Source organism: Anguilla anguilla, chromosome 12 (assembly GCF_013347855.1).
Source record: "Anguilla anguilla isolate fAngAng1 chromosome 12, fAngAng1.pri, whole genome shotgun sequence".
Classification (NCBI taxonomy): Eukaryota; Metazoa; Chordata; class Actinopteri; order Anguilliformes; family Anguillidae; genus Anguilla; species Anguilla anguilla.
In genome coordinates this window covers 19,826,703-19,840,830 of record NC_049212.1, presented here as the reverse complement: position 1 = coordinate 19,840,830, position 14,128 = coordinate 19,826,703, and the positions used below count along the sequence as shown (strand labels likewise).

Here is a 14,128-nt window from a genome sequence, read left to right as displayed (position 1 = left end):
CCAAAAGTAGGCTACTGCGCCGCATAACATACAAGTTTGATTTGAAGTTATTATGAAAATAAATTGGTTTGCGCCTGCATATTTTCAAACATGGCGCCTGAAAATAGACACAAAAAAATCCCGTGAGTACTCGACCAATCAGAAATGTTCAGCGCTGCAAGCTCCACCCAAAAGGTTCCTGTACTTTCGGAAAGTACTACCCCCCGAGCAGGAACCTTTTGGGGGGTAAAACAAAGCCCCCAGAACTAAATTTAGACCCTAGTTCCTGCGGTGGAAACGCGGCTTAAGAAGAACTTGGTTTTCCGTGAAGACTATCCTTGGCCAAACACATATAAATCTTGGAGAATTTTAGCAGTGTGTGAGAAGTTATGATACTTGAAAGGCAGCTCTCTGGGGGACTCTGAACATCATATTAATCCCAGGAAACAAACTGCCTTTTTTAAACAGTGCCATCCCAAGTAAGAGCCTACTTGTGCTCACACAAATGAAAAATATCAAGAAAGGCTCAAATTCCAATTCTTATCAAATGCTACAAGAAAGTTTGGCTATCTTCATATTTTTATACGCTTTGTTAATTTCAGAGTTGTCCAAAAAAAAACAAAAATGCACACAAATGTACCTGCCTTTCAGAGCTAAAGGTTGTGTCATTTGGTAATATATAATGTTCTATAGCCTGTCAGCCCATGAGATATGCTTATGTTTGATAATTACAGTGCTATTAACCACCTCAGAGAAGCAGAGTAAACTGTTTACCTGAAATAATTTTAATTTAGTTTAATTAATGTGATATTATTGCTCCAGATAAACAAATAAAACCCTCAATATCACATCTCCTCAACCAACAACAACCTGGACAGGTTTATACTGAATGTAGTAAAAATTTGCAAGAAGAGGACAGTGAATGCAATTGTTTAATACTGAGAGAGGCTGCTGTGAGTTCAAAACATCAGAGGTCACTATATGGTGCATACATCCATTCTGACAGTGGTAATCTAGTAATTTCTATCTATGGTTAAAGTCTCACATAAGACATAATGCTCTTGCTGTCTTGTATTAGCAAATATTAGCAGTAACATTAGCATTGCCAACTCACACCAGTACCCTCAGTGTCCAAACAGATCACCTTGATATATGATTAGCTTGACGTGCTAAAGACCAATGAGACCAGCAAAACAATTAATTATAGTTTTGTACTAGCCTTGAAATAACCCCTCGTGGTCAATGAATAAAAGCAGTCAGGGTCAGCTGTCTAAATCCAGCCTGTCTCATGTGTCAAAATTCTACACCATCCCATTTTTTGGCAAATTCATAAAAAAAAAAAACAACAAAAAAAAAACAAGTTCTTTAGATTGGGTGAAATTAGCTCTATACATTTGAACTGGATGTTTCACCAGTTTGTGCTAAAATTTGCAGACACAGCATTAAGTTTCCATGGGATCACAATGATTGAATCAATGAAATGTACATGAAACATAAACAGCATTAACAAACTAATGAGTGGAAGAAAAAGTTCCAGCATGGAAACACTTCAATTCCTGTCAAAGTCCTGACCTTGCAGACTTTGTTTTGTAATCTACTGTATCATTAAGTACCGCAAATTACAGAAATAACCATTCATGTGAAACTCATGCAAAAATTCTTTCCCTTAATTCCGGACTGGAATAGGCCACAATCACGTTATCTACAGTACGTGATCTGCATTTGCAGTGTGGAATGGTTTCACCCGGCTTCTTTACCTTGGATATGCAGCATAATTTTTGCTGTGTGGGTAAATTCAGGCCATGGTCTCTGAAGTGGGAAGCGTGCCCAATTACTGTTACTCGCTGAGTGACTGGCTGTGCCTTAGGAACAACGAAGGCAAAAGTCCTCGGTGTGCTCAAAGTTGTGATGGTATCAGTGGCATCTCTGATGGCGGAGGGGGGCTGCGGCCCCCTGACGCCCGGCCTAACGCTGCCCTGGCACATATGCAAAACTCTAGAGTGGCATTTTTTGTGAAATCGCCCACTAATGGAAAATTGGTGACACTGATTGCTCATTTAGAACATTGAAACAGGAACACTTGGGTTGTGTGACTAGGAAGAGAATATGGGGATGGTCCCATATGTGATAGGTGATACCGGCTCCATTTGTGTTGTACATTCTTTTCCATAAGTGTACTATTTTCTTATAATCAGTTCTCTGTTATCTGTACTAAACAGATCTGGGTCAAATACATATTTAAAATATTTTATGGTCTTTTAAGTACTTTTTATTTGAATTATTTGGGAAAATATAGGTACAGTTACTATGTATATTATTTCACAGATTTATTACAAATACTCTCGTTACCTTTTACTTCACTGCCCATGTGGGGCTATTTCACTATGTATATTATTTCACAGATTTATTATAAATACTCTTGATACGTTTTACTTCACTGCCCATGTGGGGGTATTTTTTGACTGTGAAGCACCTCATAGATCCACAATGTCACTAATTTCTTCACTCATTCACTGAGTCACTAGCTGACTCACAGTTAGTTGTTTCCATGTCTGTTCTTGTTAAAACATACAGTATATATTTAATCAATACATTTGACCATTTGAAATTTCATATATTTTACAAAAATGATATTCTGGACATTATTAATACAAACTTATTTCTAAGGGAAATTAAATTGTCACCTTTGATTCTTACCTTGTTTATCTTCAGTGATTGCATCGAACCATCTAAAGTCTACTACAATAATTGTACTCAGAATGCTCAACAATTAGATTTGAGTGATTATCGTTTTATTGTCTAATTTAATTGTGTTTCGTGGTCTCTACCCCTAGTTTTCACCAGTCATTTTGTATTGGAATTATTATTAATATTGATTAATATTATTAACATTAAAATAATATTAGTATTACTTATTATTACTATTTATTGACTATGATCGTTGTGTCAGATGGAACACTTGACAGTATAAAGTAAATATTTTACAATGAGATGGCAATTTCATAATTTCAAGATGCAAACGCAAATATAATCTATATTAAATATAAGAAAACATAGTGAAAATCAATCATATATGGTGAAATACAGTCACAAATTTTCAGCGAGGACATAGTGCTCAAGAATATTAGATCTCATCAGTGCCATGATATAAACAAGAAAGTGCGCTTAATCTTAATTTTAGTCAGTGGGCTTAAAGAGAGGTTGGTAACCAGAAGAGATTCTCTAACAACCAGAGGTGAAATTACAAGGCTGGTCAATACACAGTACTCAATACAAATTTCCAAAAAAACAACTCCAAACACTCCACAATCGCTCAATCTTGCATTTCATATAGCAGTGTTAATTGGCTGATTAATGCTAGGTCTGGCATCCCTTTCCCTGGCAGTGGGTGGAGCCCACACATTGATAAACATTTTTATAAAAACTGTTACAATCTTGGGCACTGTACTAGATGAAAGTATGTAGAATTCATTTGAAATATTATCCGAAAAGTTTTTTAATTCAATACTTGAAATTTCTTCAAATATTGCATATTTGTTTCTTTGAAAAAGTATGAATTAATTACTTGAATAAGTTGTAATATTTCAAATACATGTGTTTTGGTTTCTCTAGTATTTTCAAATGCTTGAAATAGAAATTATTTGTTTGGGACAATTGATTCACAGATGCTTCAAATTCATCAAAACAGCATTTCAAATAAAGACTATTGAATTAGTATCTGTATTTTAGCAAGATCTGCTATTAATATTATTTAATGTTTGTGATAGTTTTTACACAACTGTATTGTAAAAAATGATCTCTTATCTGAAATTCTAATGAATATGACTTAATAAATGTGAAAATTTCATAACTGATTTCAATCAGTTAAGCTGACTTATACAATAAGATTTCAATGTTAATTTCAATGTTTCCATTCCCTGTATTTTAAACAGTCAATGTTTTCCAGTGTACCCATCAATACTGAAGTGTTGTTCAGAAAGTATTAGCAGGATATCAGGGATGTAACAAAACCTCCATGACAGACACTGCAAAGAAACAAAAGTGTAATTTGTTCAAGAACACAAATGCAACAGTAAAACTGTTTTGAGAGATTGAAAAAACTTCACCAATTCAGCTTAGTATGTGGGATGCTCATTAAAGTGCAATTCCCTGGTACGCTTTAAATAATCTGTAAATCGGGGCAAAGTGTGTATGCTTTGCTTGATAAATCAGATTTGCACTGACTTTGTGCTTGGAGGGTAATAAATCAGACATTTGAAAAACCGCTTACAAAGGAGTACTTTAAATGAGCCTGCGAGGAACGCAGGGCAATGGTGAGCATTATTCTCCCGGTTTAAATCCATGTTCAGAACAACAGCACTAGTTTATAATAAAGATTAAATGTACAGCAAAAACACCATATTAACATATTTCCACTTTCACAACAAGCTTTTCATTTGTTTCTTAAATTTCCTGTGCTACAATCCCCCTCCCACCCCCAGTCTTTCCTCCTTTGGAATGTGGGATGAATAAATATTTAATTTACAGCCTGTTGCTGCATAACATGACCTCCTATTAATGTTCATTTGTTCTTTGCCTTCTGGTGGGGGGGTTACATTGTTTAATGGATGCAACATTCACCACAGCATGTATGGTCAGTTCATTACTGCGTACTATGGAAATAAATGACAACACCCAAAGCAATTCACAAGAAAAATGAGTAGTGTAGTCCCTTGATAATACTAAGACTGACATTTCAAAGTGAGGTGAGGGGGTGGGTCAGGGATTCTGGGATTTCTGCAGGTACTACTCCGGAGTCTTGGTGAACTCCACTGAAATTTGTTTGATTAGCTGAGGATAACATTCTGTAGTCTTTAATTTCCTGACAGATAATCTTCTGCTTCTGATTCGTTATTGACTGGGGACCAGGTGCAAGAAAGTGTGTGTGGGCCTGTATGTGTGTGCGTGTGTCTGTGTGTGTGTGTGTGTGTGTGTGTCTGTGTGTGTGTGGGTGTGTGTGTGTGTGTGTGTGTGTGTGAGTGCGCTCATGAGTGGGTGTGTCTGTGTCTCTTTGCACGCTTGTAGATGTGTGTATGTGTGCGTGTGTCTGTGTGTACATTTGTGTATGAGTGTTTGTTTGTGTTTGTGTGTGTGTGAGGGGCACACACTTAAGTTTGTGTTTGCATACATTTCTACTGGCAATTTCCATGTAGCAGAAACATGTTTGCTAATTCCGTACATCTCTGTGTGAGAAAGTGACAATGATGGAGAAAAGTTGTTGGTTGGTACAGTGTTACATTTTCACAGTGTTTCTGTAGCACTGTAACAGCCTAACCACTGTAGTGGCAGAATGCTCTATTATATGTGGAGCAAGCATTCTCATGAAAGATCCACAGTTGTTATATCAAAGAGTAGAGCCGGAAAGCCATATTTATTTCACTTCAAACACTGGCTACATCACAAGGCTTGTTGAGCCATATAGCTTAGAAGTGCAATGTGAGGCGCTTCTGTTTACTTACTTGGGCAGTGAGGATATTAATATTTCAATGCACTGATATTTGTTTACTGAAAATCAATATCTTAGTTGTCAGGGATTTTGTCACCCCCATTCCCCTGACTTTATGCTGTCATGCTGAACATTATTAATTCAGGTGATTCCTTCCTTGTCAGCAGAACTGATGGCTTATTTCTTCCTCGCCTCAGGGGAGACAGGAAATCAGTGATGCTTTGACAGGGACCACAATAGGTCACAGGAGAATAAAAAGGGCAGGGCTCGGAACGTCCATCCCCTGCTCTGGAATCCCTACCGTGACAGAATTCTGGACATTCATTCAGAAATTTAATTCCAGTATCTCTTGCAGCATTCTGAGGTCCAAGACCACAAGATTCGTCCCTGCCTGCAACCTGACTTTGCATTTCTTTCATGTGATTTTTTTTATTGTGCACTTTTCATTTAATTCAATTAGCATTTTGGCTAAACCTTCACAGCTCTGACTTTGTTATTACGTTGCAGTAAATATTTGATGATGCCATTTTAACACCCTTTCTCTGGCAGAGGATGTAATGCTGATTATCTTAGATTATATTAGGGTTGTGATGGGACCTTAGCATCCGCACATCGTTCAAACTGGTGCATGGTAATACAGCTAAAATAAGGCTGTGCCTAAAGTGCCTAAACGCACTGTGATTGAGAGCTGGTTGCTTGCAGTTCTACAAGAGCCTCGGCCTCTGACTCCACCCACCCAGGGAGCTGAATCAGGAAGCTTTTGTTTGTAGGCCCAGTTCCTTATCCACTGCGCCACACTCCCACCAGTTTCTTGCATAGGCTCAAACCCCAGAGGCTGCATCACCAGCCTGAGGGAGCGATGGAGACAAGCTGAAGGGTGAGAAAGGGTCATGTGTATTTTTTATGTTACAGTTACAGCATAAAAAACATAAAAAAGTTATAAGAGAGGCCACCTGTGTAGTGGTATTTGCTTTTCTTATGTTGATTTGTTTGGTTGACTTCATACTTACTGGTTGTAAGTGCCTTCTTTGTGATATACTAACACTGCAGCTTTTATTGGTCGCTCGGGATGACAGCATCTGATAATTGATTGTAATGTAATGCTAAGCATATTTTGGCAAAGAAGGGTGAGAATGACAAAAAAGGTCCGGTAGAAAGAGAGAGTGCGCTGGGGGGACGCAGACAGTAAGGGGTGGTTTGTCCACCCCAGGGAGACGGGCCTGTTGGATGATTGAAGGACTGACAGCCATTAATTCATCTTTCATCCAGCTGCTGACAAGCAAGGAGCTTGGCCAGACTGACAGGGCATTTCCCCAGGCGAGAAGCTTCAACTGCCAACAGCACCATCCTGGCACTTTCAATTAAAACAGACAATAACAGATTCCTTAGATTGCTTCAGCTGCATCTGGTCATTAGTGTATCAGTATTCTACTTCATACAGAGCAACAGCGTAAAAACTGGTAAACAAGTCAAATCCACGAGCGTAATAATAATGCTAATTATGATTTGTATCTAGGGCCTAGATTAGCAGTGAATAAGCGGCAGATGTAATATGTAGTGCGCCATGATTAATGAATGTGACTGAGCCTTTTCGCCCTGAGAACGAAAACATTATTAGTATAGTTTTTTTCGCTGTTTTACAGGACGAAACATATCCTGCTTTGAACACCGGGGGCACAGTGACACAGAAGGAAATAAATTAACAAGAAGAATAGAATAATGACCATAAACCCCCTTTCCTGCCAACCCCCCCCACAGGGCCACCATAATGAATACCCTCGCCGACAGGGTACAAATAAAATATCGACTTCTAACCATAATGCTGTGGGTTAAAATTCAGCTCATTAACATACATCTGCATAAAAGGATACTGCATACATCATGATCTGTTCAATACTTCCTGGAATCAGGGGGTCGGACAAGCAAATAATAAGAGGTCCTTTAACCTAAACAAACAGTTTCACTGTGTACCGTTTCTCACCACTAGGGGTAATGTTAGGATACCTAGTTAGGATAATATGATTACGTTAGTGTATTTGGCAGGATTGTTGTTTTTGTCTGATTAGGCAAAAAGTGCTAGTTTGTACTGGGTAGGATTCTTGTTTGCTGAACAGCTTACTCTACAGGGTTGGAGTCCTGATCGATGTGGTCACTTCTGGCACTACGATCCTTACTTCACTCTAGTGTTTCTTTTGCACTTCTACATCGTGAACCAATGCACTTGTTGTACGTCGCTCTGGATAAGAGCGTCTGCTAAATGCCTGTAATGTAATGTAATGTAATGTAATGTTGTATCCTGTAACTGGTCAACTAGCAGCAGGACCACTGGATGTATCCCTGGCGCATCTCCAGTGAGCAGCAATGCAAATGGTGTGCATTCAGGGGGGGAGTGAGAAAATAGAGACACTGATTATTTCACACGTTGTCATGGAAACAGGGAGAGATACTGCACACGCTGTCATGGACTTTGGAACTGCCGGGCCACGTGACCCTCCGTGTCACAACGCGTGTGCGTGTTTGTTTGTTGTTGGTTGTTCGTTTCTGTCCCCTCCATAAATTGTAACCACTTAACCAACTGCCATCTGCCCACTTAAAACCCCAGATTCAAACCCAACATCCTTACACTCTTCCCATTTCATACACACTGACTCACTTCTGACTTCCTGTTCACGTTAGCATGTACCTTCAGTGTCACATGTACATCAGTGCTCATGTAGCACTGAGGATATCTGGGAATATTGTCAGATTTATGGCAGGAATTACGCAGCTTTGCTGGTGTGCACTGTATCCCTGTATGCTTGCGAACCATTCGGGGCTCTTTGTGTGGCGTTCATGGCTTTTCTGTAAAGTGTCTTTGCTCTTTCTGAGGATTGCAGTGTCTTGATGCTTTATACTAGTGCTTTGAGTAGCTCCTTGACACACTGAATAACAAGGAAACAAAAGTACTAGAAGTGAGAGAGAGCAGAGTTGGCAACTTTCATGCTTTCAGGCTCTGTCTCATGTCACACTACACAAAACATCTCATGTCAAATAAAATGACCGCAACTACAAACAAAGCCAGTCCGCGATGAAATTAATTATGCATCAACTCGAGAGAGAGGAGAGAGAGAGAGAGAATTTTGCATATGCCTGTTGGCTTGTGCCTGTAGTTTTGATTATGTGTTCATGGGCTTGTGCATTTGGGCTGGCCCCTGCTTTGCCACTGGGGTGAAGGAAGGTCAGGTAGCCTGAGGATCTCATGCAGGAGAAAGCCTTTATTCATGGACAGCTCACCCCCCACACAGAACAAGAACAAATGCATGATGGACAGCTTTGGACACAGAGAACGAGAGCTGCAGCATGTGAGTTCTACTGGAGAGAGAAAATACTGTGTGGGTGTGAAAGAGAGGGGCACACAAACTTACGTTTGTAAGTGTGTGTGTGTATGTGTGTGTGCTTGTGCGTATGTGCATAATCTTTTCCTGATATACTGTATGATCCTCATTCCTCTCACAATGTGCAGGAGGTTGAGGTGAGCTGTTTTATTAATAGACTACACTAAGGAAAGTACATTGGTTTCTTTCCTCAGCTGTACTTGTAGAAATGTCAGACTCAGACCACATGATCTGAAATGTGCTTGGCCACTGGTAACATGCATAAGGGGAATGGATGTGGTTTTTTTGGTCATCTTTCCCTTTTCCCCTCCCTTCTCATCATTCTGCACCCAACATTGTTGAGCATGCAAATCAATGACCTTGTTTTCCTGATCAAATACCGCACTGTTGATCTGATTTCACCCTTCCCACGTTCTGCCTAGGGCTACAGCAAACCAGCCACTTCTAAACCAATCACAAATTACTGTGATTTTATGCAAACGCACAGCTCACAGACAGTCCTGAACCAATTTCACTTTATAAAGTTGAAACCCAGTTCCTTGCTCTCTGTGAATTTTGTATCAGGGGGAAAAGCAGTAAAAAAGCTCTCAATGAAGCAACGTAAAAAAGTCATTAAAGGAAAATGACCACGTCTTCTTAAAAAATACATTTACAAGCATGCACATACATACATATTGATTCAGAACAAAGTGTGGGCTTTCTCAAAAGCACACTGACAGAGAAAAAGACGACTATGGCTAAACAGTGTCTGCACAAATAGCCTACCGCTGAACAGCTATTTGTCCTTTTCTCTGTCAGAATGAGTTTTACACTGTGCTAAATTCAGTGAGTACTTGCGAACTCACTCTAATAAATGAATGCATGTTTGCATACAAGTTCACTCTCTTCACTTAATTTGACTAAATTTAACATTGTACATGAGCGCTCAAGGAATTATAACTTTAAAAAAATTTTGTTCATTTGTTTTGCTTCAGATCATTCCATTTTCTCTACACACAGTTCCATAAACAAACGTTTCCACCTGTCCAAGTACGTTATGTCCTACTGAGTTAATCATTAAACCTGAGAAGCCATTTTGAACTATCTGTCCACCCTGATATCAGTCTCCTTCCGATTTAGCTTTACTGTGAATTGAATGCTCTCTCCCAGCACATTGTATTTCCTTCTTGCCAGGCTTGGCTGTGTGATAACTCTCCTATTAAAGCTACATCTAGCCCAACCTGGAACAGTGACCTACTGCTTATCCCCCTGAGAGTGGGCGTAAGCGTGGGAGTCGCAGTATGGACAGGAGACAGAGCTGTCTGTGCCTATTTCAAAGGGATCTGCAGTGTACCAATGCCCCTCCAAGGCCAGAATTGTCTGCGCATGCATCTATGTCAGCTATATTGTGATTAATTTACCAGCTAAAGCCTCTATCCAGGACAGGAGCACATTGTACACCTAAAATCTTCTGTAACCTATTTCCACAGGTGCAGGTTTTTAGTGGAGCAGTCAAGGTTTTGCCCATTGATCAAGGACATGACAGCAGTGAGGCACCTGAGAGTTAAAGAGAGAACGCCTTGGTCCACATCCCTCAGGCCTTTAGACTCATTGTGACAGGGGCGGTATCGACAGGCTACAGGGAATGACAGATTTTGTTTGACATGCTTTATAGCAGTTGATATCTCCCTCAGTAACAAGCAGTCTCTTGCCAGTGGGCATTCCATGTTTTACAAAATATTAACTTGTGTGACAGGATAGTTCCATAGGGATTACAGCGTATCCCTTACAGTGTCTTGTTGCCGCTTCCACAATGATGAAATATGAAGACTTGGCTAAGCTAGCATTTCCATTGCTCAAATTTGATTGGATATCTCAAACAATTAGCATTGATTCATTTTATAGCAACGTAATGAGTGTGAAGCAAAATTCTACTTGCATATTTACAAACAACAAAGGCAGGGGTTGATGTCTTGTATGTGAGTGTATAATGATCGATCTCTGTAGAGTCTGAACAGAAACAGGCGCGTAATGAGGTCCTGTCGGACGATTCTGCCGGTTCAGAGACATGGGGTATTCACAACAGCAGCCCCTGTCAGTGACCCCTTCATCCCCTCTGCTGACAGCCAATCACTGACGTCCAAGCAGAAAAGAGCCAGCCACATTTCATCCAAGGCACAGGAGGGGAGCACCAGATGAGAGAAACTGTGGCCAGTTTACTGCGAATCTTTCAGACAAGCACGCCCACCTACACGCATAGGCACTAGAAAGTACAATTAAATGAATGACTGTGTGTGTGTGGGCGCGTGTGTGTCAGAGGGAGAGAGAGAAGAGAGAGGGAGAGAGAGAAAGAGAGCAAAAGAATATGAGAGAAACGGCAGCCCAGAGGGAGATCAGGTCTCCACGGCACTGTCTCATCCCCCACACTACACTCCAGGGCATGGAGCATATTCTCATCATATAATCCAAGCATCCGCAGTCTGCAGCTGATGAGACACATCACACACAAGCACACTCCAACACCATGATGCCACAAGTCTCACATATGCACATTCTGGGTACTCTTTGGTCCTGGAAAAAGTGGTACTTCATGGGGGGATTTATTGTTGACTGTACTTTACCCAGGTCTTTTTTCTTTTTCCGTCTGTGTGCCCACATTAGTGTGGCTTTACCACAGTGTTCAATCAATGGTGAATGATCTGCAATCCACAGCTGCTTATATGTAGAACTATCAGTCTCTTTTTCTCCCCCACCCTGTCCCTGACACACATATACGTACACATGCATGCACACAAACACACATACACATGCATGCACACACACACACATACACACACACAAGTACAAAGCTGCTATCTTATATTGGGTGGTTGGCCTCGCAGCTGATAAAAAAACAGAACTTTTTCATGATTGCATTGGTGACAAATTGTTCTACAGTCCATCACTTACGGCATGCGGTCACCCCTGCACACGTTCTCAAACTAGCGGAGCAGATCGACAGGGTGATACAGGCTGGGAAAATCTTGAAATCGAAGAGCAATAGGGAAGTGCATTCAAACCCGTGCCCCAGCTGTGGACACAAGTGTGTCAGGGCACAGATCTAAAGGGCTGCTCATCCTCGCACCTGCGCTAGTCGCGCATCTCTCACGCCAGGCTGCCGCACAACGTGCTGACAACGTTCTGGCAACACTGCTACCGCGACGAGGCAACAATATGTTAGTGACCGCAACATCACAGCAATTGCTGTGAAAAATTCTCCCCCACTTCAGCTAGACTTGACCCATTACTCTTTTAGTTTCAAAACAGGTGTGCTAATGAGATGACCAAGAAAGTCTGCTGTAAGTGTGGTTCCTAATCTCCCAGCTACCCAACAGAAACTGCAACAGAACTACAATATAATAGTCACAATTCTAATAAAGTAGCTTAAAGACAGTCTGAGCCAACAAGCCACTTAATGTATAGGGAGTTAAGAAAGTCACAGAAAACTACAAATGGTGTGAGAGGAAGGAGGTAGGACACATACCGATACTTCATGCCGGTCAGTTTTCCTGTGGACTCTTTGAGGGAGATGTGGTGTCGCGGGGTGAAGGAGCCGAAACTCCGCGCGATGATGGCCACTGTGCGGAACTTGGCTCTGGCGGCATTGACCACATTGGGGCTGGTGGTGTTCTGCTTGCTGTGGTCACCATTGCGACCCTTCAGGTTGTGGTCGGTGCAGGCGATGGAGACCTGCATGCCTGCTCGCGGGTGGCGTTCCTCCGGCAGACGATGTCAAAACTGTTTTTTTTTTAAATTGCTGTATCAGTATTGTCCCTGCAGCCCGACAAATAAAAAAATGGAAGAAGAAAAAGTCAAAAGCAAGTTCTCAGCATCGCAAAGTGGCGCCACTTCCTTCCGTATCCACGTGTGTGAGAGCAGCAGAACAGCAGAGAGCCGCGGAACAACGTGGTCGGAATGTTGCAGAATGTTCCGAAGCTTCTGGAGAGAGTCCAGGATGATGTGAAAGAATCTTTGGCGAAGTCCGGGTTCTGGCTCTTTATGGTGCAAGCAAACGTTGGCAACAGGAAGTGAAGGGGGTGGTGTGGGGGGGTGGGGGGTGGGGGGGTCTCAAGACTGAGTGGGGAGTTTTCTCATCCTCAGGACATCAGGGCATTCCTACAATCTGCTCAGACCTCCCCTCTCTCTCCCTCGCTCACTCAGTGCTGGAAGCCCTCACGTGCTCACCCTTCCGCTACTGTATGCCATTTGATGCAATTCTGTCCCAGTTTTATTTTTAGCTCTTTTTATTGTGGTTCTTCCTCCTCTTCTTCCTCCTTTATTCTTCCAGGGATCAGTGATGAGGCTCCATCTCTGCTGGTATACCTTGGAGGCAGTGAGACAAGCTACAGTTCACTTCAGCTGGGAGTCTCTCTCTCTCGCTCTCTCTCTCTCGCTGTCTCCCACTGCTGCACTAAGTGGTAATTTTTCTGTGATTCAGTGTTGCGCGGGCAGTGGAGGAAGTCTCAAGAGCAGCGAAGCACGCTTACAATCTCTGTGGCATTCTGCCAGAAATAAAGAAACATTCCACACTTAATTTGAAATTAGACAACAAAAAATTATTTTAAAAAAAACTACCTGCACAGGTCCTTGACCTCTACAGCAGGGGAAGTGTTGTCCAGAGAGCCAATCTTCCTCAGGTCTTCAATTCCCCCTGTTAAAAGACTCTTCTTAATCCAGTAATCCTCTGTGCTAAAATATTCTCCATCCAGGACGGACAGAAAGGGGTTTCCTCTATGCCGGTGATGACACCAGAATTTAGTTTCATTTCAGAAACAAAAGCATCCATGCAAAAGAAGTACTGTACGCAGCAACACAGAAGTGATGTCTGAGAGATGCTGAGAGGACAAAAGAAAAGGAAACAGAGGATTTGTTTTTGTGTAAGTGGCCAGGACAAGGGGAAAGCGATCTGAGAGAAAAGAGGCGGGTGATACAGATGGGAGAGAGAGAGTGAGTGAGAGAGGGAGTGAGTGAGAGAGGGAATGATAGTGAGTGGCACACAGCTCTTAACACAATGCAAGAGGGCAAAGTATACAACAAGAGCTGAGTGTGAAGTGTTTGTGTGTGCATGTGTGGGTGAGTGTGTGTGTGTGTGTGTGTGTGTGTGTGTGTGTACGTGTGCGTGTGTGTGTGTGTGTGTGTGTGTGTGTATGTGTGAGTGAGTGTGCTTGTGAGTGTGTGTGCATGAGTGTGTGTTTGTTTGTGAATCTGTGTGTGTGTGTGTGTGTGGAGGGGTTTGGGTGTGTGGGGAGGGGGTGTGAGGGAGGGAGCTAGC

At 41.7% G+C, this 14,128-nt stretch overlaps 1 protein-coding gene across 1 annotated transcript in view; it reads right to left on the bottom strand.

The window, feature by feature from the left end:
- LOC118209897 (voltage-gated potassium channel subunit beta-1) overlaps positions 1–13,895 on the bottom strand; it is a 59,395-nt gene extending 45,500 nt beyond the window's left edge. Inside the window, exon 1 of the mRNA XM_035385623.1 lies at positions 12,341–13,895. Within this exon, the coding sequence (XP_035241514.1) occupies positions 12,341–12,552 (212 nt within the window). The 5' untranslated portion in view covers positions 12,553–13,895. The remainder of the gene's footprint in view (positions 1–12,340) is intronic.
- Between the last annotated feature and the right edge of the window lie 233 nt (positions 13,896–14,128).